The sequence below is a fragment of the Pristis pectinata genome, chromosome 10 (genome assembly GCF_009764475.1).
Source record: "Pristis pectinata isolate sPriPec2 chromosome 10, sPriPec2.1.pri, whole genome shotgun sequence".
NCBI lineage: Eukaryota > Metazoa > Chordata > Chondrichthyes > Rhinopristiformes > Pristidae > Pristis > Pristis pectinata.
In genome coordinates this window covers 23,618,225-23,645,796 of record NC_067414.1, presented here as the reverse complement: position 1 = coordinate 23,645,796, position 27,572 = coordinate 23,618,225, and the positions used below count along the sequence as shown (strand labels likewise).

At 39.4% G+C, this 27,572-nt stretch overlaps 1 protein-coding gene across 1 annotated transcript in view; it reads left to right on the top strand.

Moving 5' to 3' along the window:
• LOC127575007 (glutamate receptor ionotropic, kainate 2) overlaps positions 1–27,572 on the top strand; it is a 358,965-nt gene that overhangs the window by 202,088 nt on the left and 129,305 nt on the right. The window contains exons 8-10 of the mRNA XM_052024597.1: positions 17,813–17,956; positions 22,157–22,264; positions 23,711–23,824. Coding sequence (XP_051880557.1) covers positions 17,813–17,956; positions 22,157–22,264; positions 23,711–23,824 — 366 coding nt within the window. The remainder of the gene's footprint in view (positions 1–17,812; positions 17,957–22,156; positions 22,265–23,710; positions 23,825–27,572) is intronic.

Here is a 27,572-nt window from a genome sequence, read left to right as displayed (position 1 = left end):
ACAACAGAAATCATCCCCAGAGACTTCAGTGTTCTATTTGATTGATTGCATAAAATGGAGCTGAATGCAATTGCTTTTGAAGCTCGCTAATTGTTGTTGCAGTCCTTGAGGTCCATTTCTACTTTATAATTCATTGACAACCAAGAAGCCAATGTGAATGACACCAGAGACCCTTTGCCGAGACAGAATACCAGTAACGATTGATGACATTGAACAGACACAAGCTCCTTGTTATGCCTTGTGATGACTAATTTTTGTGAGCTTAACCAAATTAATTCACTTTGTTGTCAAAATCATTTTGATCCCTTCATGGAGGAATGCTTGCCTATTCCTCTAAACCACTCTTTCCTTGATAAAAAAACTGAAACAGAGACCTACCTTTCTATAAGTACCCTTCACATCCTTGGGATTCCTCAGTGTTCTTTACATCAAATGAAATACTTTTACAGTGTAGTCGCTAAAGTAATGTAGGAATTAAACCCATAGTGAGCTCCAAAGAACCTGATTGTAGTCATGACTAGATCGTGGTGTTGATTTTGGAATGAAAATTGAATAGGACATCAAGGATAACTCAAAATTATAAAACTGCTTATCTTCTTTCCTTATATGTTCCTCAATACCCTAACCTCCACTGATATACAAAGTCTTCCTTGATGACATTTTATGCTTGAGGTCTTGGCTGCATGCTTTGATTTCACTGCAAAGAGAATAGCAAATAATATTAATAAATGCCCTCAACATAAATTGGTTTTCATCACCTGAAAGTTGCACAAGTTTCATCTGGCTATTATTTTAAAATATATATGTATTTTACAACACATGAAAGCCAGTATGTTCATTTTTTTTCCTTATTTGCAACTATACAGTAACCTAGCACAGCAACAGGAAAATAGCTTTTGCTCAACAGGCTATCCTTCTATCCTACAGCTAAGAAAACAAATAAATGCAGCAAATTTCTTGATTATCTGGAGCCAATTGAATATTTTGCTTTTTAGTGATAAAAGTCATGAATAAAATTCAGTGGATAATCCACTGTCAGATATGGTTTGAAGACTTTCAGAAGAAATAGATGTTGCCATTTGATCTCTGGTGATGGTACTGTTGGATGAACTGAATCAATGTGGGTAAGTTCTATGGAGACACAAGCAAATGCAGATGCTGGAATCTGAAGCAAAAAATAAATAAACTGCTGGAATAATTTAGTGGGTTGAGCAGTAGCCGTGTAAGCAAAAGAATGGTTGACATTTCTGGTCCTGATCTAAGGTCTCAACCCAAAACATTGACAATCCCTTGGCCCGCACAAATGCTGCTTGACTTGCTGAGTTCTTCCAGCAGTTTATTCTTTTTGCTCAGGGTAAATTCTATGCTGTATCCTTGATGCAGTTTAGGCGAAATTATGCTGGATTTTGGTTATTATCAAGTTCTGTGTGTATATGGTGGGTAGATTTTCACAGCTGGATCAACTGTTGACCACCTGAATTGCCATTAAGGTCGCTGATGAGTAATTCCTTATGGAGGGAATTTTATTATGTGTCTTCTCACTTTCCACAGGTGAAGTGCACGATGCACCCTGGCAACATTAATGGGTGTTACTTATCTGGTCAGAGTGGAACTGATTTACAGGCATTAATCTTCATTTGGGAAGGTTTGGAAACCATACCCAACATCTGACCATGAAAAGAGCCATATTCTCAGGCGATAAGGAAGGAAGGAAATAAAGTCTCCTTTGAGCATTAAAAGAGTAAATGTGGCAGATTACTGTGTTTCCCTTTATTCTTTAATTCTAGTTTCCCTGGATCTATTTCCTGAACCACCACTGACCCTATGGAATGATGAGGTTGGGTGGCCTAGACAATAGTTAAGAGTCAATCACATTAATTTAGGATTGGAGTCACACATAGACGAAATATAAGGAATGGCAGTTCCCCTTTCCTTAGACAGGGAAGTGTATATGAATCTGGTGTACATGGACTTGCATAGTTCTACATAATTAATTATTTGCCAGAATGAAAGCTCAAACAATTGAATGTGCCCTTGTAATTACAGGTTGATCATAGGTTGAAATGCAAGAATCAAGAGAGTGAGGATGAAAGATATTATTTTGATGATCGAATGTGATCAGTGATATTACCCAGAGTATATCACTCTATACAGTGATATAGTTATCAATCTAATTTTGTAGAAGATGCAAAGTTATGCGGAGCAGCTAGAAAGGAATTTAACGGAGGGTTTAAGCAAAACTCTAGTGAATAAAGTGATATATTTAAAGGTGTAAGATCATCAATTTTGAATATGAGAAAAAAAGTGGAACGTGATGTTGTGAGTAGGATTTGTGAAGGAGCAAAGAGCTTTTGGAAACTAAGTGTAAAAAATTTTAAGACCATTAGACAAGTATCTTTCTAAAGTAATCACTCAAAGTTAATCTGCAGTTGCAGCTTATTGGCTCTTATTACAGGAGGATTGAAGTACCAGAGTAGACAGGATTGCAAGAGGCTGTAGACGGTTGTAGGCTCAGCCAGCTCCATCACGGGCATAACTCTCCCCCCTATCGAGGACATCTTCAAGAGATGGTGCCTCAGGAGGGTGGCATCCATCACTAAGGACGCTAACCATCTGAGACATGCCCTCTTCTCGTTACTACCATTGGGGAGGAGGTACAGGAGCCCGAAGATTTAGGAACAGCTTCACCATCAGATTTCTGAACGGTCCATGAACCCATGAACATTACCTCATTATTTCTTTTTTTTTTGCACTATTTATTTATTTTGTAATTCCAAACTCATAGTAATTTAATGCCTTTCATTACTACTGTTGCTAAAAAACAACCAATTGTTCTTGAGTTTAGAAGAAAGAGAAGTAATCTCATTGAAACATGCAAAATTCTTACAGGGCTTGACAAAATAGATGCAGGAATGATAATTCCCCTATATGCAGTCAGGGGGTCACAGTCTCAAAATAAAGGATTTGTTGTTTAGGGCAGAGATGTGAAATTTCTTTGGAATTCACTGCCCAAATGGACTGTGGAGGCTCAGTCACTATATTCAAGATTTTCCTATTTAAAATTCTATCAATTTCTCAGGGAATATGGAGTTTGTGCAGGGAAGTGGAACTGAAGTAAAAGATCATCCATGACCTTGGTGAATGGTGGAGCAGACACTCCTGCTTTTATTTCTTATGCTACATTATCAAACAGGTTAATAGAAGGTAGACTTTTCAAGAGGTTGAAATTCATGTATGATGAAACAATGTTTTGGTTATCAGAGCCTTAACCAGACCTCTTCTCTGGCGAGAGAAGAGGTGCGAGATGACAAGATGACAGCAATTTTAGTACCTTTATTCAAGAAGGCCAGCAGGGATAAGCTAGATAATTATGTACAAGCGGGTCCAACATCAGTGGTAGGGAAATTACTGAAAACATTCTTGAGGAACAAGACTAATTTGCATTTGGAGTGGCGGGGATTGATAGGGATCATCAGCACTACATTGTTAAGGGAAGATCCTGTGTTACTAATTTGATTTAATTTTTCAAAGAGTTAACTTTGTTGATGAGGGTAGTGCATTTGATATAGACTACCTTGACTTTAGTAAGGCCTTTGACAAGGTCCTACATGGAGACTCATCCAGAAGGTAAAAGCCTATGATATCCAGAGCAATTTGGCAAATTAGATCTGAGGTTAGCTTGGTGATAGGAGGCACAGGGTTATTTTTGCAATTGGAAGCCTGTGACCATTATATACCACAGGGATCAGTGTTGTTTGTTACATACATAAATAACATGGATGTGAATGTAGGAGATATGGCTAGCAAGTTTGCAGATGACTGGAAAATTGGTGGTGTTGTTGATAATGAGAACAGTAATCTTTGACTACAGAACAATATGGATGAGTTGGTAAGAAGAGCAGAGCAACGGTAGATGAAATTTAATCCTGAAAGTATGGGAGCATTTTGGGCAGATTAGCGAGGTTAGGATGTACACAATGAATGGTAGGATCCTAGGAATTACTGAAAGACAGAGAGACCTTGATGTACATATCCAAGGATTCCTAAAGGAAGCAGCATGGGTCAATAAGGTGTTTAAGACGTTTGCTTGTCTTCATTAGCTGGGACACAGAATATAAGAGCAGGAAGGTTATGGCACAACTACATGAAACCTAAATGAGGCCATAGCTGGAGTACTGTGTGCAGCTGGAAACCACAATATAGGAAGGACTTGATTGCACTGGAGAGGGTGCAGAGCAGATTCACCAGTACGTTGCCTGGGATGGAGTGTTTCAATTATGAGGAGAGACTGGATAGGATGGGGTTTGTTTTACTTGGAGTATTGAAGGCTAAGTCGGGATATGATTGAGGTACACAGAATTATGAAAGGCATAGGTAGGGTCGATAATGAGAATTTTCCCCCATTAGCAAAGATATCTTTAATCAGAGGGCATAGATTTAAGCTGAGGGGTAGAAGATTTAAAAGGGGTTTGAAAGAAAAAAAATCACCCAGATGTTGGTTGAAACCTGGAATTCACTGAGGGAGTGGTGAAGGCAGAGACTGTCACAACATTTAAGAAGTATTCGGATGAGTACTTGGAATGCCATGGCACACACGACTACGGGCCTAGTGTGGGAAAATAAGATTAGTATAGAGGTACTTGATGGTTGGCACAGGCGTGGGGAGCTGAAGAGTCTGCTTCCATGCTCTGACTCTCTGACTCTATGGTTCTATGATCTCATTTGTTATACTGTGCACAGTCCTGGGTATCAAGTTTTAGGAGAGATATATTAGTCATAAAGAGGCTGCAAGAACAATTAACTTGATTGTATTGGTTTATTATTGTCACATCTACCGAGATACAATGAAAAGCTTTTGTTTGCGTACCATCCAGTCAGATAAAAGCTGTCCTTGAGTCTGGTGGTATGTGCTTTCAAGCTTTTGTATCCAGGGCTGGAAGGGTTATATCATAAGGATGGTACATAAATACAACCCATATTTGAGTTTAGAAAGTTGGGAGGTGATCAATGTGAGGAGTGTACGATGATAAAAAGATTCAGTAGGGTGGAGGAGAGAATATCCTCTGGTCAGGGAATTTGGTACAAGAAGATAGTGTTCCAGAGAGCTGGATCTCCTTTCCTAAAGGAAGATGGATTTGGGATCAATTGAACTCTCAGTACTGAGATGAATAATATTTTGTTAAGATGAGACTGAGTGTCAAGGGATGCAGGACAGAGGCAGGCAAATGGAGATGACATGAAGACCAACCCTGATCTAATTCAATGAAGGACAACTTCCCAAGCTGAAATTTTCTTCTTGTTCCCATGTTTTTAAGAACAATATTGATACCAGTTAGGTTTTTACAGTAATTCATTGGCTATTAATTGATTAAACCCTCTACACTTACTGTAACACTTCATACCTCTCCCACACCCAACCCTCAACAATGATTAAATAACAGCATACATCATTTGCCATTTTCATTTGGTACCAAATCCCCACAATCTACTTTATTGGCATTGGTATTGGTTTATTATTGTCACTTGTACCGAGGTACAGTGAAAAGCTTGTCTTACAAACCGATCGTACAGGTTGATTCATTACACAGTGCAGTTATATTGAGTTAGTACAAAGTGCATTGATTTAGTACAGGTAAAAACAGTAACAGAACAAAGTGTCACAGCTACAGAGAAAGTGCAGTGCAATAAGGTGCAAGGTCACAACAAGGTAGATCATGAGGTCATAGTCCATCTCATTGTATAAGGGAACTGTTCAATAGTCTTATCACAGTTGGGTAGAAGCTGTCCTTAAGTCTGGTGGTACGTGCTCTCAGGCTCGTGTATCTTCTACCGAATGGAAGAGGAGAGAAGAGAGAATGTCCCGGGTGGGTGGGGTCTTTGATTATGCTGGCTGCTTCACCAAGACAGTGAGAGGTAAAGACAGAGTCCAAGGAGGGGAGGCTGGTGTCCATGATGTGCTGGGCTGTGTCCACAACTCTCTTCAGTTTCTTGTGGTCCTGGGCAAAGCAGTTGCCGTATCAAGCCGTGATACATCCAGATAGGATGCTTTCTATGGTGCATCCGTAAAAGTTGGTGAGAGTCAAAGGGAACAAACCAAATTTCTTTAGCCTCCTGAGGAAGTAGAGGCGCTAGTGAGCTTTCTTGGCTGTGGCTTCTATGTGAATTGACCGGGACAGGCTGTTGGTGATGTTCGCTCCCAGGAACTTGAAGCTCTCAACCCTCTCGACCTCAGCACCATTGATGTAGACAGGTGCATGTACACCACCCCCTTTCCTGAAGTCAATGACCAGCTCTTTTGCTTTGTTGACATTGAGGGAAAGGTTGTTGTCATGACACCATTCCACTAAGCTCTCTATCTCCTTCCTGTACTCCGACTCATTGCTGTTTGAGATATGGCCTACAACGGTGGTATCATCTGCAAACTTGTAGATGGAATTAGAGCAGAATCTGGCCACAGAGTCATGAGTGTATAGGGAGTAGAGTAGAGGACTGAGGACGCAACCTTGTGGGGCACCAGTGTTGAGAATAATCGTGCCAGAGGTATTGCTGCCTATCCTCACTGATCGTGGTCTGTTTGTTAGAAAGTCAAGGATCCAGTTACAGAGGGAGGTGTTCAGTCCTATGTCTCGGAGTTTGGTGACAAGCTTGCTTGGAATTATTGTATTGAAGGCAGAGCTGTAGTCAATAAACAATAGTCTAACGTATGTGTCTTTACTGTCCAGATGCTCCAGAGCTGAGTGTAGGGCCAGGGAGATGACATCCGCTGTAGACCTGTTTCGCTGATTATTACCTTACAATTATTTAGTACGTTATTTTGGGAAACAGGTGTTCAGTGAGTAACTCACACTTTAAGGTTTGGTTACTTGTATTTAATTACCTCAAAGTGAGCTCAGCTATGGTTGGAATAATAAAATATTAAAAATATTCCCTTCATGAACAGCTTTTCAAATTGGAAGTTACCTGATAAATAACATCTCAGGACATCCACATATTTTTGATACTAAACACTAAACAAATATATTAATTTCTAATTCATAATGCCTGAAGGAAATGCAGTTTACTGTTTCCAGTATAGTCACAAAGGAAAGAACTGTCTATTTTTATCTGAATGAATTTTGCATGCTGTAGGTTTCTTAAAAAATAGATTGTTAATTTAGAGGATGAATAATCTGGAACATTGTCACAATTGAAGGAGAAATCATATGTGGAATTGAAATTTCCAAGTCTGATTCAAGTAATTATGATGCTTAATCCAGGATGCAGAACTACGTCCATGGAATTTGTACAAACCACCCAATATACAAGCTGACATGGTGCATATTTTTAAAATGGAATTGTAATTCTCAAACTCACATTCTGAATCCATGTTGTCTGGATTAGTAGTCCAGTTTCTGGATGACTCTGTTGGCATAACCATTCAATTTCACCAGAAATACATTTACTTATTTTTACTTTTACATTATCCAATTTAATTTTTCAGTTGTTTGTTTTCTTGGTAGCACTTGGATAATGTGGGGCATGATGGGAGCAGATGGCTTGAGTAGTGGAAGGGAGTTGAGAGTGAAATTTGCCTCTGTTAGTGTTGGCAGATGAATAAGCAGTAAGTTAACATTTGATTCCTTTTTACGTTTAAGTGTAAATTTGTTTTATACAGTGTTGGAAGTTTGCTGACATCCATTGTTGATTAGGAACTCTCTCTTAAAATGGGATTTAATCACAGAAGAGAATCCTCTAAAATGGCAGCAAAATTCTCCTCTTCTCATGTAATCAGTCTCTTTGTGTGAGCTTGTTAACTTGTGCCATATTATTACTGAGCATCTGTGCCAATTAAGACTGAAACTAGATACTGAGATTAATATCACTAAGGTAATCTTAAATGCAACATGCTATCTCATCCAATAAAACTGAATGGCTCTGGATGAAAGGGGCAGGATCTTCAATGCATAAGTTAACAATATTGAATTTCATTGCTGCTTAGATCATGGTGTGAATCTGGCAACAGCAATGTTGTGTGAACCTGAGAGAGCCTAACACCTTACAGGAGTAATGTTATTGGTTTTAGAGCATTCACTTTTCCAAGAGTTTAAATGAGCTCTGTGTACAATGGCCAAGAATACTTTTCTAGGAGATATGCCACATAATTAGTCAAGTCCTAGTGATGTGACCTCCTCAGAGGGAGCTCACACACTGCTGTGTTCTGGAGCTGATCATTCCTGCCTCCATTTTTATGAAAAATATTGGTGACTAATAGAAATATGTTGGTAAAAATGTATCCATTGGAAATTAGTTTAAAGTCTGAAATATAGTCTTCATACCAAGGGACTCTCTAGAGCTGGCCTGGAGTCTGTAGTGATTTGTGAAAATTACTGGATGTTCTAGAACAGCCTCAAATCTGTGCCTGTACATCCAATCTCAAGGCTCATCAGGAGACAGGGACAGGCCACAATTGGGCATACGTACCAAATGCCAGTGGCTGCAGACACCTGGGTCCTGAATAATCCCAGGATGAGTCTGGTGGAAAAGTTCCCAAATGTGGCAAATGTTACCCTTTCAGTCTTCTGTATCTTCTACATCCTCCTTACAGGCTTAACAAATGTATTTGTTAAAGTGAAAATGCAATGTTGGTTTGGTGTTAAACGTTGCCAGGAGGTGACCAGAAGTGCAGGTAAAGCAGTGGTGGTTGACGTTGTGATTCGTGTGACATGGATCTCCTCTTCAAAACTGGCTGGTCAAAGAAGTCTCTCTTGTGATGTCATCAAACTGGTTGAGTAACCAATCACATTGAAGAATTTTCAAAGACATCAAACCACAATGCGGGAGGCACAATTTTCGGTCAATATTTTAAATATTTTACAGTCCATTAAATAAAATGTGGAACATTTGCATAAAATTATGGTAGAATGTGCAATATCATAAATCAGCCTATTAAAATAACAGAAACACAAGAGACTGCAACTCTTTCCCCCTTCCATCTGCCTTTCAACCCCTCCTCACCTGGATTTACCTATCGTTTGCCAGCTCTTGCTCCTCCCCTTCCCCTTACCTCTTTATATTGGCTATCTCCCCTCTATCTTTCAGTCCAGTTGAAGGGTCTCGACCTGAAACGTTGACAGTCCATTTCCCTCCACAGATGCTGCCTGACCTGCTGAGTTTCTCCAGCACTTTTTGTAGTATAAAAATAATATGTGTTTTTAGTTTTAAAATCATTACAGTTTGAAACATTTCGGAATAAATTACTGTTGATATGCATGGAATTAATCCCTCAGGGTCAGGAAGTTTGCTGAGCAACCATCGTGAGTTGGTGCACTTCTCAAGACTTATCCTAAAGTAGGTACTGCAGCTGCATCACAGCTTCATTACAAGGCAGACATGTGTTCAGTCCTGTGGTGGTGCTGTGGTTAATGTTGCTGACTCATAGTTCCAGTGATCTGGGTTCAGTCCTGAGCTTGGGTGTTGTCTGCGTGGAGTTTCAGGTCAAAGACCCTTCATTAGGATGGGTGATGGGAGATAATAGAATGGATGAGGCGCTGGTCAGTCCAACAGTCCTAGGTACTTCCATTGCATGAGTGATGTGAACATCCTTGCGGTCTTTCACTTGAGCGATGCTATAATCTGTTAGGGTCTTAGAGCTTAGACCAGGGGTGTTGCCTTGAGGTTTGTGCTTGTTCTTCTGAGCATTGTTTCTGACGACTGTGCTCCAATTGAGAGGAGGAGGATGAAGACCCTTTTGGAGTTAGCCTTCCCTATTCCTTCCTTTCTAAACATGTCGATCCCACCTCGCCAGAGGAATGAGTCCCTTCTCACCCAAGCATTATTCAGTCAGGAGGATCAGCTTGTTTTCCAGTAGAGTGAGGACTAGGATTTTAACAAGGTCAGAGTAGGAGTCCTCTTTGGCCTCATCCAAAGCTTCCAAGTCCGAAGGTTGGGGTATATCAACTGATGACCTAAGTACTGTATGTAATTTCCTTGTCAAAGAGAGACAAAGCATCAGCATTTGCTGATTCCACAGGGAGAGTTGCTGAGACACTGAACTAGTTCATTCTTGATGGTGAAGCTCACTCCATGAAGGTAACATTCGTCTTCCAGTTTGTACTTCCAGAAGAACGTGTGCCCACAGGCTTGTCTTTAAATCGACCACCTTCTGCCCATTATGTCTTATGCAGGTTACTGATATCAATGGCAAAGTATCATAGTCTCTGTCTGATCTATGATGGCAGAGTGATGTTCAGGTCTGTTTCTGTTAGGACTGTCTGTAAAGGTCAGATTGAGGAGTGGAAGTTTCTTTCAGTGTGGCGTGGCTATTGCACACCATAATGGACTTCACAGAGCAAGGTCTTAGTCCGATGGCAAAGGGGACCAAGACAAACTGGAGACAAGGCTCTGCAAACATGGGTGGGCACAAGTATATGTACTAGTAAACAGATATGTACACGTGTATATACACACGCACACATGTATGCATATACACATGCACACTCGAGTGTGTGCATACACACACTTACTCAGCTATGGGTTCAGGCACAGTCCTTGATCATGGCATCCCTCCTTACTTCTTGCCCATGCTCCTGGCTGTGATCCAGTTTCCAGCTCCCAGTACTGGCCACATTACCTGGCCCTTGGCTCTGGATACACACATGTGCATATGCACAGACAGCCAAACTGAATTTTACAAACTCAACTGATTTTGTTTCGAGCTGGAATGAGAGCTGGAAAAGTGATTGGGGTGGATAGGCCCTGCTACAGTTTAAAAGGCCTATGTTTTATAAAGAGGAAGGAAAATTGATAGAAGCAATTCATTTTAGCAGTTTTAGGCCCTGGGAAATAAGGGCACAACAATGCAGTTTAATTCTGATCCTCTTCATTGGGTAACATTATTAGTAAAATCCAAAGCTATTTCCACATGTATTAAAATAAAACAAAATCACACTACTACAAATGCTGGCAATCTGAAACACAAACAATTTTGTCTTTGATGAAGGGTAATTGAACTAAAGTGTTAACTGTGCTTCTCTCTCCATAGATGTCACCCAACCTGTGGAGTATTTCCTGCATTTTCCTTTTGTGTAATAAGCAATCAGCTTCAGGTTCTTTGCAATCAGTAATATTAGTTTTTGCTTGAAGCACAGGCCATATTGCTAGGAAAATAGTCTTTGCTGAAAGAAAATGGAACTAATTACGTCCCATTGGTAGTCAATGCCTCAAGTTCAAATAATAGGGACAAAAAAGTGGAAGGAAGAACATTAAGACACTGTTCACTAGCCTCTATTGATGTATCATGCTGTGAAATACAGTTCACTTGGGTTATGCTTCACCAAGAGGTAAAAACCCATTGGATTCTTTGAAGAGAGCACACATAATAATTTGCCACTGGGTTTGCAAATAAATCAGGAAATAAAATAAAGGCACCATTCTCTTCATTCTCCAATCTTTCCACTTTTTTCCCAAATAAATACAGCTTAAAAAGCAACAGATTCTATTATCTTGCAGTGATGGTCGAGAGCATGTCCGTTTATCATGTTGCATCTCCTGCCAAAAGAGGCGCCAGTGTGGTAAAATCCATGATAAGCACATACCTTCCCATTCATCATTGCCTGCTTTATTGAAATGCATAGGAATATTACACCAGAAAATGAGAAGATTTAGCCCTGCATCAGATAATGGCTCACTGGAGAAATGTAATAGTAAATCTGGAACAAGATGATTTCTCATTTAATAGTTCATTGACTTTCCTCTTCGAGGCATTTCCTCCATAGCAAAAGCAATGCCTTTACATGCATTTTATGGCCCAAATCAAGCAGTGCCATTTTATTTGTGAAAATATTTCTCAAAGGCTGATAACTTGTTTGAATTTTAAACAGTTCTCTGCGGTTCTGTGTATTAATATTCACAGGGGTATAATTGAGGAATTTGTTTAAGGATTACATTATACAATTCTTCTTTCTGACTTACTAAGCATGCAGCTCGAAAAATATTCTTCTCCCAATTGCTTTCACTATCTAAGCTGGCATCCATAACATTCAAATTGCCTGTGAAATGCTATGTTTCTTGTTAAATTTTCCATATGTTTTCAATATTTCCCACAGTTCATAATTTGATCCCTTTTGTTAGTTTGGTCTATTTACCTCAGCAATTGCTAATGTAATAATTACATGTATTTCCATGCTGTAAAATTATGTACAAAGATATTCAATTTAGCTATCATACAGAAATTCACATGAGGAGTAATAATGTTTTGACATACGGTTAAATGGTGAGAATGAGTAGGAATCAGTTATTTTTCTGCATTGTTTTAATGTGCTATAGTCAATGAAAGCGCAAGACTTTTCTGTGCCACTCTTTCCATTGATCTTAATGACACATTAGATGACTTCATTAGGAAGATTAAAGTGATGAAAATACAGCACTCTTACCAGAGTGCAATAAAGTAATCCAAGGTGGTATGAGAGATATACTGTCACCCTTGAACTAGTTTCCTTCATCTATCACCATTTTTAAGAAATTCTCTCTCATAAAATATGTGAATATCAGGACTATTAGAGATCAAAAGTTTTTGCCAAATGCATGCGTGTGTGTACGTGTGCCTGTATGTGTGTGTGTGTGTGTGTGTGTGTGTGTGTGTGTGTGAGTGTGTGTGTGTGCACGTGTGTGTGTGTGTGCATGTGTGTGTGCACGTGTGTGTGTATGTGTGTGTGTGTTTGTGGTGTTTGTGATGTTGGTTGGGGAGGGGGGGGAGTGGTATATCAAAGAATATGCTGAGGCCTGCGAATGGAGTTCAGGCACAGATCAGCCTTGGTCCAATATACTGTAACAGTGGATTGTGGCTCTGCAGAAACTGCTCACTGAATCTGCTTTCGATTAGAACAGGCACAAGAATAGTGAGTCCATTCATTAGGATTGAGAGGACCAGCTGTAAGAGACAGAATTTTCAGATAATTTACATTTCTTTGAAATAATTTTGTTTTAATGTTTTCAATTGTTTGTAAGCATTTTCTAATTTTTAATTTTTTTAGTAATTTCATTGGTTTTTGATAGTGCATTAATGGGTCAGTATGGGATATTCAGAAGCATTCAAAATTCTCCACAGGTTTGATAGGTCAGTAAACCTGAGACCATGACTTACCAGCTGTTAAAAGTTTTTTGTTCAGCTGTTTCACCAGCAATGTGGACTCTATTGCCCCTGTGCAGGGCATTAGCCTTTAGGTTTATGACGGCTTTGGACAGCAGTTTGGCACTGATGTACCTGGAAAAGTTAAGTCTGAAATTATAACAAGGTCAGTGGTAAGAGTGGCAGGCTTGCTGCTGGCAGTAAGCTCGAGCCCAATGTATGTCTGCCTAGGAATTCTGGTGAACTCAGAAGGGTGTGCCAGAAGTAGTGTGGAGTACCAAAGACCCTTTCGGTATTGGCCTTCTGCTGAAAACTTCACTTCTAAGGAGTTACCCATTTTCAAAGTGGAAAATGTGGCAGTTTGAGGCTGTGCGTGAAAGTATTACTTTTATTTCAGTTGATCACTCTTCATTACAAGGCTCATCAAGAGAGGAGTAGACTGGGTAGTGATCGAAGGAATGAGAGAAGTGCATTTGATATGGTCTACATGAATTTTAACAAGGCTTTGGATAAGGCCCCATAAGACAGGCTGCTCAAAAAAGTAAAAACTCTTGGGATTGGAACTCTTGGAGTGGACACCCCTGATGCTGATGCGCCTGTCAGGAATGGCCTATCCTTCCTCAGTGTTAGAATGGCCACAATCACATCCAATGTGATTAGGTATGCTTTGATGTTTGTGGGTGGACAGATATTACACTCCAATGTAATTGTACCAGCAAACTCACACGAATTTCTTGATGAGAGCATTTTTTGTTTGGAACAGGGTTATTGTTTTCCAGTCCGGCTTGACATTGTGAGCAGGAAATTGGATACCACATCAGTGGTTTTAGATATAGTGATTACGACATGATCAGCTGGATATAATAATTTACCATATAGAATCTATTTACTGAAATTGGTCAGAGAAACACAGCGTAAAATAGTGATTTGAGCAGACCAACTCATAAAATAGATTGCCAACGGGTGTTGAGTGCAAGAATAATTAAATGAGTCATTGAGACAGACAATATATATTGAGTGTTCATGCAAAGTTACTCACTAAAGATTTTGATGGAGATTGATTTGTGCAAAAATGGTTGAAACCAAAAGCAAGGGTGAATTACAAATTCAAAGCAGTATTGCCTGATAACTAACGCCATTTATTGCAATGTAATCTCTGGAACACCTGCTTAAATCGGGTTTAATCACCTTATCAAAAGTTATTGTAGTGATATTAAAATACATCTGTTCCAATTGAAAGTATTACCTGAAGCTTCTTTGTTATGATGTAATAATTCAAGCCTTTTAAGTACTGCATTAATGTTTGACAAATCCTACCAGAGATAAGTGGGAGAAAGAATCTATCACTTACTTGAATCAAGAAGTGCCTGAGGCTAGAATTAGGGACATGTGGAGAAATAGAATGATGCTTGTTTTAGTGAGAATACAATGTGACATAACAGTTCATAAAACAGTAAAATTTAATCCAACAACATAAGTTTTATTAAATTTCACTGGGAGAAAATATGATATGTGACATGTGTGAGTTAACACTGATAATCACAGACATAATAGACTTAATTAACTGATATTGGAGAGAATATTTCCAAGACAGTGACCATTCATATGACTGAGCAAAGATCAGAGATTTCCTGATGTTGAAATTGGGGAGAAGCAGTGGTTGAGGTGTGGGGCGTGGTGAGGGGTGGTGGTAGTGTTGGGGTGGGCGATAGTGTTGGGATCTGGTGGTGGTAAAGTGAGGCTGGAGATTCAGTTAAACAAATATAAAGTTCGTTAATAAAGTTGATTTGTTTTTATTATTTGAATGCAAATTCTTCTTATTCTTTTCAGCCAAGTTTTGGTCATTTTTAAATGACCATGATCTTTGGAGAAGCTGCTGAATTCTGTGGATGTTTTGGTCAAAACCTATCCCTCAACCAGTATTTCTAAACCAGAGTATCTGACATTCTTCAAGTTGCTGGTTGTGGGACCTTGTGGTACATATGTTGGTTGCTGCCTTTACCTGTGTTACAGAGGCTAAGTCCAAAACTGCTTCATTGAATTGCCTCTGATGACTCTGAGAAAAGCACTAGAAACCAAACATTTTTTCTGTGTTCTAGAACCAAGCTGATTAATGTTGGAAGTGCATTTTAGTTTTCAGTTTTTATGACATTTTTAGGGAATTTTTAGGGAAAGTTGGCTCACAGAAGAAAGGTTTGCTGTGGGTGCTGGGCCAACCAGCAAGAGGTTTGTGCCAAATTGGGGATTGATTTCATCTCTATATCCTCATAGATATAGGGAGTCTTCAGGAAGTAATCCAACAGGAGCAAATAGGCCAACGTCAATTCTGACACGAATCACGGACTGCTTCAGTTGAGCTCTCTGAGGATCTAGTCATCCATTCCACTGGTTATTGGGAACAAATAAACCATGGAAGTTTGCCAGAGGCATGAAATGGATGGCTGACTCACCATCACATGTTTCACACTAATGAGCAAAATCGGAATCTGTTTAATTAAGTGTTTGAACCTCTAGGTTTAATTTTTATGAATTTTAGTTATGAAATTGCAATCTTACAATGTGTATATTATTGAATCAGGAAGATGCAGAGGCCCAGGTTTGAGCCATTCAGCATTTCCTGAATGTATCATGAGTAACGTGGCTGTAGAGTAGGAATGTGGAGGTCTAGTGCAGGTGACATAAAGACAGCAGTACCAGCATAAAGATAGGTGGTTTATTAATGTACAGTGCAGCAAGAACACTTTGATCAGGGCAGCAACATCTACCTCCATGTTACTTCACAACAGTACTCAATCCATCATACCAAAGTGAACTAAATCTACAGTACAGTACGTCTTGAATGTTACAGTATACATGATGGCTCTGTGATGCAGGGCAAGCTGTTCTTTTCTGCTAGGAACAGAACAATCATGGAACTCTGCGAGAGGCATGAAGTGGGCAGCTAACTCGCTACCTCACGTTTCACAATGATGCACAAAATCACTGATTAATTTAAGTGTGTGAACCTCCAGTTTTAATTTTTCTGACTTTAAAACTGGTTTCTTCTGTGGTGAATTTCCAACTATTTTGAAGTTTGGCATTAGGAGAAACAGATTCCTAGGCCCATCACCTGACTAATGGTTTTATTGAACATGGTGGGGAAGAAAGAAAATAAACTTTTGTGAGCAGCTTCTTGTGTGTTCTTGAGATTTGTCAGTAAAAAATGGGTTAATATTTATGATGAGGTGAAAGGTGCTCTTGTGAGGGTATCCTGGTTCACTCCCTCAGAAAGCTTCTCAAACGTTCAACATCCATGCCACCCTTTTGAACATTCATCTTTTCACGTAGCCTTCTGTTATTTTACAGCAGGTATTTGTCTGAAAAATACTGTTTCCATTTAAAAATCTACCATGCTGTACACATGTAACTATGATTTTAGTTTTGATCAATACCAGGATTCCTTTCTTTGATTCTGCTAATCTGTTCTCTTCAAATACATCTGTAACAACATCGTAGACCTTTGGGAACTGATGAAATTAAAGTACGCAACAACCATCATCCACCTGAATAGTGGAATGGTTTGTAAAGCTGATTGGCCTTCATTGGTTCCCATGAATTGAAAAAATAACATTGATATCCAATTTCACAATCTATTACTTTAATGGAAGCATTAACCTGTTTAAGACACGTGGATTAATGCTGTCATTTCAAGCAATGGATTAAGAAATACAAGATAAAAATGTCAAGCGGGGCACAAGTAGGGGTGATATTTTACTGAGACTACAGGTACAATAAAGAACAGTATGTAGAATTTCAACTTCACCATTATCCCACACATGTAAACACCGTATATAAAGGCCCAGAAGCATAAGTGACAGCAAGTCTGTTGAAGGGCAGAGACAAAGTGGAAAACTGATCAAAACTGCCTCTTTAGCCTCAATGTGTGCGAGTTTGTAACAGCTTCTTCCAACAAGTGGCTTTTGACAGCCGGAGACAGACCCTGAAGTATGGTGGCTCTGAATAAAAAAATGACTATCAGACCTGCCAAGGAAGGTTCTTTATGATTTTCAGTTTTACATGGCTTTCATTCATGCCTTAACAAAAGGCTACTTTATAAAAATGAAAATGCTGACACATTTATGGTTGCCCTCAGGTGGTAAACTGTATTTCACTTTTAAGGAAAAGATTCCAGTAGTTCAGTACTTTTATAAGTAGTAAAGATTGAAATAGATCCATGAACGCTGGAAATTGAAATAAAAGGTGTTGGAAAAGTAGAACAGCATTTTTGTGTGATGTCTCTTCTGTATTGTCTTCCTACTTTAGGACCTATGATTTAATTGATCGAACTTGTTTCTTTTTGTTTTGTTTTATTAGAGTGATAGAATCAAACTGTATGGAAACAGGCCGTCAGCCCACCAATTCAGCACTGATCATCAAACACCCATTTATACAAACCCTACACTAATCCCGTTTTATTATTTCCACATTCCCATCAACACCCCCAGATTCTACCATTGGGGATGACTTACAGTGGTCAATTTACCTCCCAATCTGCATGACTTTGGAATGTGGGAGGAAACACCTATCGTCACAGGAAGAAAGGGCAAACTCCACACAGACACCACCGGAAGTTGGGATTGAACCTGGGTCGCTGGTGCTGTGAGGCAGCAGCTCTACTAGTTATGCCATGGTGCCACCTAATTCTTATTCTTCTCTTTCTAATTTCAGACAAATGCTGCCTTGGTGTATGATGCAGTCCACGTTGTATCCGTGGCTGTCCAGCAGTCCCCACAGATGACAGTCAGTTCATTACAGTGCAATAGACACAAACCCTGGCGTTTTGGAGGGCGCTTCATGAAGTTCATTAAAGAGGTACGACAGCAAAATATTTGGAACTTTATTTCCGTATGTCACCTACAAAGTCTTTTCAAGTAAGAAATCCTGCTTCCTTTATCTCACAAATTCAAGGATGATTATTATCAATAACTGAACCTCTTATTTTGTGTCTGTGACCCTTGGTTCCGGACACAACATCCTTGCATCTACCCTGTCAACTCCCAAAAGATACATGTGTCCCACCAGATCATCTCTCATTCTTCTAAACTTAAGAGAGTGTAGGCTTAATATCTCCTCGTAGGACAAAATTTCCATCACAGACATCAATTTGGTGAACCTTTATTGTATGATAATGCATGATTATCTCCCTAATGAAGCAGTGATGTGGAGGGCTGTTATTCTGACTGGAGGTCTGTGACCGGTGGTGTTCCTCAAGGATCGGTGCTGGGACCTCTGTTGTTTGTTATATATATAAGTGATTTGGACAAAAATGTAGGTGGTCTGATTAACAAGTATGTGGATGACGCAAAGATTGGTGGAATTGCAGAGAGTGAGGAAGGTTGTCAAAGAATATAGCAGGATATAGATCGGTTGGATATTGGGGTGGAAAAATGGCAGATGGAGTTTAATCTGGATGAATGTGAGGTAGAGACACAAGAGACAGCAGATGCTGGAATCTGAAGCAATAAGCAATCTGCTGGAGGAAGGCAACAGGTTGAGCAGCATCTGTGAGGGGAAAAGAAATTGTTGGCGGAATGGCTAGTTAAGGTGTTGCATTTTGAGAGGTAATGTGTATTTTATATTTTAAGTAATGTATATTTTACTATACAGTAACATTTACCGTACAGTAAAATATACAGTAAATGGCAGGACCCTTTGGAGCATTGATGTACAGAGGGATCTCAGGGTGCAAGTTCATAGCTCCCTGTAAGTGGCAACACAAATAGATAGAGTGGTAAAGAAGGCATACGGCATGCTGGCCTTCATCGGTCATTGAGTTTCAATGTTGGGAAGTCGTGTTGCAGCTATGTAAAACATTGGTTGGGCCACATGTGGAGTATTGTGTGCGGTTCTGATCACCATATTATAGGAAGGATATGATGGCTTTGGGAAGGGTGCAGAAGAGGTTCACTAGGATGTTGCCTGGATTGGAGAGTATTATCCATAAGGAGAGATTGGACAGACTTGGATTGTTTTTGCTGGAGCATGTGAGGCGAATTGATAGAAGTTTATAAAATCATGAGAGCCATGGATATGGTACAAAGTCATGTCTTTTTCCTGGATGGAAATGCCAAATACTAAAGGGCATAGATTTAAGATGAGAGAGGGAAAATTTAAAGGAGATGTGTTAGGCAAGTTTTTTCCACAGAGCATCGCTGCTGCCTGGAACGCACTGCCAGAAGTGGTAGAAGCAGATACAATAGTAATGTTTAAGAAGAGATACAGGCAATGTGCAGGCAGATGAGATTAGTTTAGATTGGCATCATGGTCAGTGCAGACTTGTGGGCTGAAGGGTCTGTTTCTGCGCTGTACTGTTCTATGTTCTATGTAATAATGCAGCAGTAATGGTCTTCACTGCCTACTGCTGGTGCTGCAGTGCAGATCATAGATTTTCATTGAAGTCTTGTTCAATCTGTTCTTATTTCCCAGTCTCAGTCAAAGGTTTCTTGGGTTTTAATACTGGAACTTCTCCAAATAGGTGATTCCAATGAAGTAAAGCAGCTGCTTGGTTGATAAGCATTATTAGTCATGAGCATTTATTTCCTCTCTGCTTGTGTGTCCTTGTTTTGACTTTCTCCTGCTTCACTATGTGACTCCTGGCACTTGGTGCTTCAACCAGGTCCTGGGGGAAAAGAATCTTGATGAGTGACCGCAGTGATAATATTTTGAAATCTTGGCCACAAGACGAGTATTGTGGAACAAAGAGACTTGGGAGCACAAGGGCACAGTTCACTGAAAGCAGCCACACAAGTAGACAGGGTGGTGAAGAAGGCGTTTAGCATGCTGGCCTTCATCAGTCAGGGCATCAAGTTGACGAGTAGGGACATTATGCTGCAGTTATATTAGTCGTTGGTGAGGCCACACTTGGAGTATTGTGTACAGTTTTGGTTACCCTGTTATAGGAAAGATATTGTCAAGCTAGAGAGGGTGCAGAAGAGATTTACGAGGATGCTGCCTGGACTGGAGGGCCTGAGTTATAGGGAGAGGTTGGCCAGGCTGGGTATTTATTCCTTGAAGCGTAGGAGAATGAAGGGTGACCTCATAGAAGTTTATAAAATCACGAGGGGTATGGATAAGGTGGAAGGTCATAGTCTTTTCCCCAAGTTTGGGGAGTCCATAACTAGAGGGCACAGGTGCAAGGTAAGAGGGGAGAGATTTCAAAGAAACCTGAGAGATAACTCCTTTACACAGAGGGTAGTGAGTACCTGGAATGAGCTGCCAGAGGAAGTGATCGAGGGGGGTACAATTACAACATTTAAGAGGTATTTGGATAGGTATATGGAGGGTAAGGGCTTGGAGGGTTATGGGCTGAATGTGGGCAACTGGGACCAGCAGGGAGGATATTGTCGTCAGCATGGAACATTTGGGCCGAAGAGCCTGCTTCCATGCAGTATTACTCTATGTCTCTAAGACTCTATGTGTCTTATAACTGTGTGGGCCAAATTCAGGGACCAATGTTCTCTTCTTATAAGGTGCCTGAAAAATATCCATGAACATATGAAATAGAAGAAGGAGTTGGCTATTTAGCTTCTTGCCCCTGCTCTTCCATTCAATATGATCATGGTTGATCTCCTAAATACGCTGGAGGTCCAACTCAGTAAGAGTTCTGGCCATGCATGACCTTATCATTGAACACATGTTGGACTGCATTTGTTAATAAACTTTTCAAAGCAAATCAGGAATGCTCCTTCAACCCCTGTGGTTTTGCAATCACCCAGATGCTCACCCCCTCCCCCTCCTCCCCTTTTGTCACTGTCAGGAAACAGAAAAGTAATGACCTGTTGTATAAAATAGTTAAACATGAAGAACAATATGATGGAAAGAATTATGGAATAAAAAAGACTGAAGATATATTGTCATGGAATACCAATGTAAGTACCTCTGGGAGCCTTCATAACTGATCCCCTGGAGTATATTAAGTCTGGACTGGTTACCATGTAAAACAACTTCTCAGCTGCTGCCAGGGTAGGGCAGCCTTTGAGTTGGGGTTTTACCTTTTCTTATTGCGAAAGGGGCTGAGTCTGCAGCAGTTCCTTATTGTTACCTGACATTTCCAGGGCTAGATTCCACTTTTGCAAGGTCACTCACCCCAAAACAGCTGCAGGCAAACCCCAAACTAGAGGTAAAGAGGTTCCTAGCCGAGGAGTTTCCTGGCCACTGCCACCTGAGTTACTGAGATGCGTTGCAATGCTAAGGACAGATGGAAGTTAGGCCTCAGACAAGGCACTGCAGAAATGCATGCTGTGGGTTCTATCTGATTAACGGGCCCATCCTGCCCATCTACAGCAATAGTTTACTAGAAGTCTTGCAAACATCAATACTCTACTTGTACACTTCAGGGCACAAGGCATAGGTATATATAACCTCTGGTAGGAGCATTATCAGATAGTGTCTTTCCCTGCTAGCTATGTATGACTTGAACCATATTATTTTCCTATGTATATGAAAGATAATATAAAGTCCTTTCAAGGAAGAAAATGTTTCTTTTGTCTAATAAATTCAAGGATGATTATTATCAATGGCTGAATTTTGTCCAGGGTTGTCAATTACAATCCCCACCACTTAAGTTATCTGTGCTTATCACAGGCATCTGCCTTTCAGCTGGTACCATTAGGCTCTGTTACCATAGCACTGCTCCGAGTGGATAAAGTGCACCATGTTTACTTTTGTCTGTTTTTTACTGATGTGTGATGTTCACTTCTTAATTCCGATGAGAACTCCAGAAAGCTTCAATATTGCTGTCTGCCTCCCTAATGATTCTCTCATTGCTGGGAGACTTGTATTTTTTTCTGTTGGCACTTCTCCAGAAACTGAGTAGAAGATTCATCTGACACCAATCAATATGTTAATAACCAGGAGAGCCTGGAAAATTGTTTTTACTGCCCAGCACTTGTAGCTGGTAAATTGTATTAACACCATGTTATAAATGGTGGCAAATGTATATAATTCCAAATTAACATGCTCAGCTGATCTTGTAGTGAAGCCATGCTTTCCTTACTTTGTTTCCTTATCTAGGCTCACTGGGAAGGTCTAACAGGAAGGATTATATTCAATAGTTCCAATGGCTTGAGAACAGATTTTGATCTGGATGTGATCAGCTTGAAGGAGGAAGGACTTGAAAAGGTATTTGAGTTCTACTTTAAGCTTAATAAACTGAACAAAAAGGAAAAAAATAAGAGATGATTGTAAAGTGTTAAAAAAAATTCCCCATCAGGTAATGTGAGTCAATAGCATTTCTGGATCCATTATTGTTCACAATTCTTTATGTCTCAAATGAATGACATTTAAGAATATGAAAACCACGTTCATAGCTGAGATATTGATTGGAGATGCAGTGATGACTGCAGATTCAAGAACATAGGTGCACAAGGGATCTGCCTCATGCATGCATTTTCTTTAGATGCCTCATGTATTTTGTGATAGAACCAGAAATTACCTTTGACTAGCTTAGCCATAGTTAAAATTAGATTAAAGGAAAATTGGAGATGGGACCAAAAGTTTTCCTTTTTTGACAAACAGATTTTATATTATTGAAACATTGGGTTAACTATGTGCAACTGGAGAATTAGTAGGATGAGAGAGCATCCAACCAGCTGGAGGGTGAGGCTTGAAAGATTTTATCTCCAAGACATTATCAACATGATCAGAGTGAGTCTCCCGCCAGGTGGGAAGGGCGCCGTTATCACCAGATGGATTTCAGATAGTTGGTGTTGCTGCCTCTGGGAACTGAACTGAAGGGTCTTCAACACTATGGTATATATCTGGGAGAGATAATCAGATGTATAGAGGGACAGAGATGCATGAAATGGGGTAGGCTCAAGATGTTTCTCTGGAAACATAAAAAAGAATCAAAACAGATTTGACCTTCTTAGCTTCATTTAATCTCAACCGTGGTGTTTCCATGTTTTCTGCTTTTATTGTTGTGTTATTTATCCTGGCAGGGAAGCCAGGAAGGCTTTCTCAGATAGGCCTGGGGTTCATGTTGTAACTTAATCCCTAAGACATCATTAGAGTCTATGATCAGTATGTTTAAGGAAGAACCCTATTACTTCTCATCTGCGCCTAAATAAATACATTTGTATCTGGTGGGAGTACAGCAGGATCAGAGGAACAAAGTCCCATGGAGCATTACATGGTCAAGAAGTGAAATTCAGTTTTCAAGTTTATTCTTGATGCTTCAGTGTGGAAAAAGTGAAACTTTACTGTTTAGTGATTTCCCTTCCCTTTTTTGAAAAAATTGTGTCAGGTTTTTATGGCCACATAGTATTGATGGATCTGTTGATCACACATGAAGGCCAGAGGTTTGAGCTGTTGCATCTCACAGTAGTAGCCAATAGGAGTATCTGGATAATAGTTTATTGAATCTGTAGCTCCATGGGGGTAGGAAGGAAAAGAGAAAACAAAATAAAGAGAAAACTCATCTCCAGAACTGCTGTTTATTAATTATTGGTAACTTTGTTACATTCAGTCATAATTCTTAGAGGAGACTACTTCATAATAGCAAGCTATTAAGGATTCTCTAAAACAGGTGGCCATTTTTACAATTGCATCTGTTACTCTTTACTACAGGTTGGGACCTGGGAAACCAATAGTGGATTGAACATGACTGAGAATCGCAAAGGAAAGACAGCCAACATCACTGATTCATTATCCAACCGATCATTAGTTGTTACAACGATCTTGGTAAATTATTATATGTTCCTCACCTTTCATTTGTGACAAGTAGTGCTACACTAATGTGGGAAGCTGCGATATAGAACAGAGAATGTGTACTATTTTTCAACTGAAATTAAAAGGCTTTGAAGGCAAAACATGAAACATTTAGATAATAAGATTAGTTACTGAGAACATTGTTCTGACTGTGGTTTCTTGCCTAAAATACAAGATGAAATATTTCAAGATGTAGTTACCATAAACCATTTACTTTTGAGAAAACAAAGCAACAGTTTCAAGATCAGGGTGCAAAAAAACTGGGTAAAAGCAAAACAGCAGATAAGGTAAGTCAGCAAATGAGAGTTGAATGATGAGCAGCTTGCATTTGAAAATGTGTTCCATGTAGGAACAAAAGAAGAGGCAGAGATGTCAGGATTTCAATGATAATGGGCCCCTGTTGCTCAGTTGAATGTTACATAACTAAATCTTTCTAAGCTCTTTGATTTTACATTTCTAAAATAATATCATGCACTTCCCCCATTTTGAAGACTGTTGCCTGGACATTCACCCCTGGTTTGTGGCTGATACATTATGTAGTAATGTCAGTATGTTGTGTTCCACTTTTAAAATTCATTTCACTGAAGTCATTTGAAGTACAAAATAGAATGAATTTCAGAGGCAGATTAAAATGTATTGGCATCACTATTTGGCATGTTTAATCCTGTCAACTATGGATGAACTTAGAGCCATGATATTGTTAAAAAAGTAATGCCATAAAATTGTAAATTTATACTTTTAAAACTTTGACCCATATTTTCTTCTTTTCAATGATAATGTAGTAATGCAGATGAGCTCTAGTGAATAGTCAAGCTTTAATGAAGTCCAGCAGATTTGTATTTTCATTGCAATATGTCTCCAGTGATTAAGGAACATTGGAGGTGCATAATCTGCAGATCTCCCAGAGTTAAGCTAGATACCTAGTCATGGCAGAGGAGTAGAGCAGGATAAGAGAACGGCATATTATGCTCTACATAACAATTAGAAAGATAATTAATTAGCTGGCCTGTTGCATCAGTGGCAGTGAAGGTCACCACTGCCGTCGTTTTAGGTTGCCTGTATCTCAGCGGATATTGCAGATTCAGGCATGTTTCTGTATAGAGCTCCCTTCGTAAAGAGAGCTTAATGTTTTCCCCCAGAATCTTAGCTTATGCAAACTACATGGCACCATTGCATATTGGGTTGTAGTTATTTGTGGTCCTGCCAGCAATCCATATCCTTCCAGCACTGGGAAATATTGCTCATTGGTACATTATTCATATGAGGCATAATCTTCTGACTCTTGCCAGTGGGAATCCATAACTGATTGGAAAATCATGCACAGAGCACATTGAGATTCCTGATATAGTGCTGCTTGCAGGGGTAGAAAGGGGCTGTCCTGCTGGCAGGCAAGTTATTCATGTAGTGGCTTCATCTGATGCAGTCTAACAAAATGCAACTCTTTGAAAAAGAGGAAGGCGGCATAGAAATGTTGACCTTGGCCGTGAGGTAAGTGCCGAAAACATGTCTGAAATTTATTCATTTCCATATTTCCCAGTTGAGAATAGATACAAAAATATCCCTGGTTGACCTGATTTAGGTTGCTAAAACTAATCTATCCAAAGCCATGTTTGTGATTAGACATGGATCTGTTAGTTGCATTACCCATTTTTTTCTTTAGTTCAGTCTGCTTTTCTTATGGCCACTGATGTTATGATAATGGGTCATATTAAAAATGAAGTAGTCTATTTTGTTTAAAATTGCAAGAGTCTATTTAAGGTAGATTCAGTGTTCAGGAGCCACTTTTGAATTGAATGCATTTCTCAAAACCTTTGAATACCCTATTATGAAGCTCTATGACTTGTACATTTACTATGTGCTTGTTCACCACTTGAACTAAGTATTATTACAAGCTCATTGTAACTGTAAGGTGTTGGCTATTCCTTAGAAATATATTGGATAAAAGTGTGCACTGCAAAATTATTGCTGTAGTATTTAAAGGTTTCTGTCAATGAAACAAATATATCTGTTTTTATTTGGAAATGAAACAAAGGAAGTTCCCATACAAGATTATTGCATAATTTTGAAAAGTAAAATTGTGTGAAGAGGCTTGTTTGTGTTGGCATATTTAACAGGTATCATTATTCTGAATCACTTAATTCTGGCTGTACACTTTGGTAGTTATTGAGAGGCTCTGACATTGGGAAATGTTTTGTTGTCCTGTGTTAGCTATTAGTATTTGGTTCTTCAAAATACATGCTCCACAACATAAGCCTTAGCCATGCTGATATTTTATGGTTATAGGAAAAGCAACTGGCTTAAAATATCAATCAGTACATCTCAAAGTAATAAGCGTTATCTTTAATTTTATTGTGGGAATGTTCTGGGGCTCTCTGAGTCTGAGGTTGTTGGAATTTTTAGAGAATTAGTGTTGTTATGAACTAGGTTACTATTGGTGAATGTCTCTTTAAGATAGAGCATAGTGTGTGTGTGTGTGTGTGTGTGTGTGTGGTGTGCTGACGGCAACAGAAGATAAAGGACGTAATGACGTTTTTGAAGCAGTCAGTCGGAGTCAGTCAGAGAAGAGAGAGAGGGAGACATCAGCCTGCTAGTCTCTGTCGATGGATGAAAAAAAGTAACTGTGTCTGTCACTAAAATCCACGTATGGATTATTGGAGTAATCCGGTGGAGTCCACTTTGTTGTTAACCTGTAGAGGGAAACAGGTATTTGTGTGGACGGCCACATCTCGGATGCCTTTCGGGGTGGCAGATACTTCGGAACAAAGCAGTGGAGTTCACTTTGTTGTTGACCTGTAGAAGGAAACAGGTATTTGTGTGGACGGCCACGATTCGAGTGCCTTTTAGGGTGAGGCAGATGCGGTGGAGTAGTCACTGCTGAGTAAACACTGAGGTGTTGTATGGGTTCCATCGTGGAACATTTGGATTTCCTAATCTCTGTTTTCTCTCTCTACATCTATGTCTTATCTTCAGTCAATGTTAGTTGTTGAAGAAGCCTTTGCTCATGTTTCACCTTACGGCTTGCTGAACTGAACTTTGAAGAGAATTATTCCTGGACTTGGAGTTTGGGAATTTGCCACACACACACACTATGAGTTTAGTTTTGGGGTTAATGCTTAAGATTTAACATTTTTACTTCTAACTCTCTAACATTTTTCTTTTATTTTTCTTATTATCATAAGTAGTTATTAATAAAGTAGTTTTTTAACACTGATACATGACTCGGTGTATTTCTTTGTTTGCTGGTTCATAACAGTGTGAATGAAAATACATATTCACATAATTTGTCCTGGGTTTCTGCTTCTCTCCTGCTTCTCTCCTGGCATGGGATTGGAATATCTATGCAGAAATTAAAGACCAAGCCCTGACTCCAGATGCAATTTGTCCAGATTATATATTGCTGTTACTTAATATGCAATGTGCTCATTCAGATTGCCTGGTGCTATGTGTGTCCATTTACAATGAATATTCCATGAATCTTACCCAACTCCCCTGCACTTTCACTTTTCTTTTCTTACCTGGATCTATACACAGAATACAGCATCTGCAGTTTTTTTAAATTTTTGTTTAATCTTACAATTTGTTTTGTTGGTTCTCAATGCCCTGGGAGTAATTGTTACTTCAAATGATGGGTAAACTGTGTGATGGAGAACTGGCATTCCATCAGGCATATCTCACTGTTGTTATTTCCACTGAGTTCACATGACCCCTCTCCTTACTATTT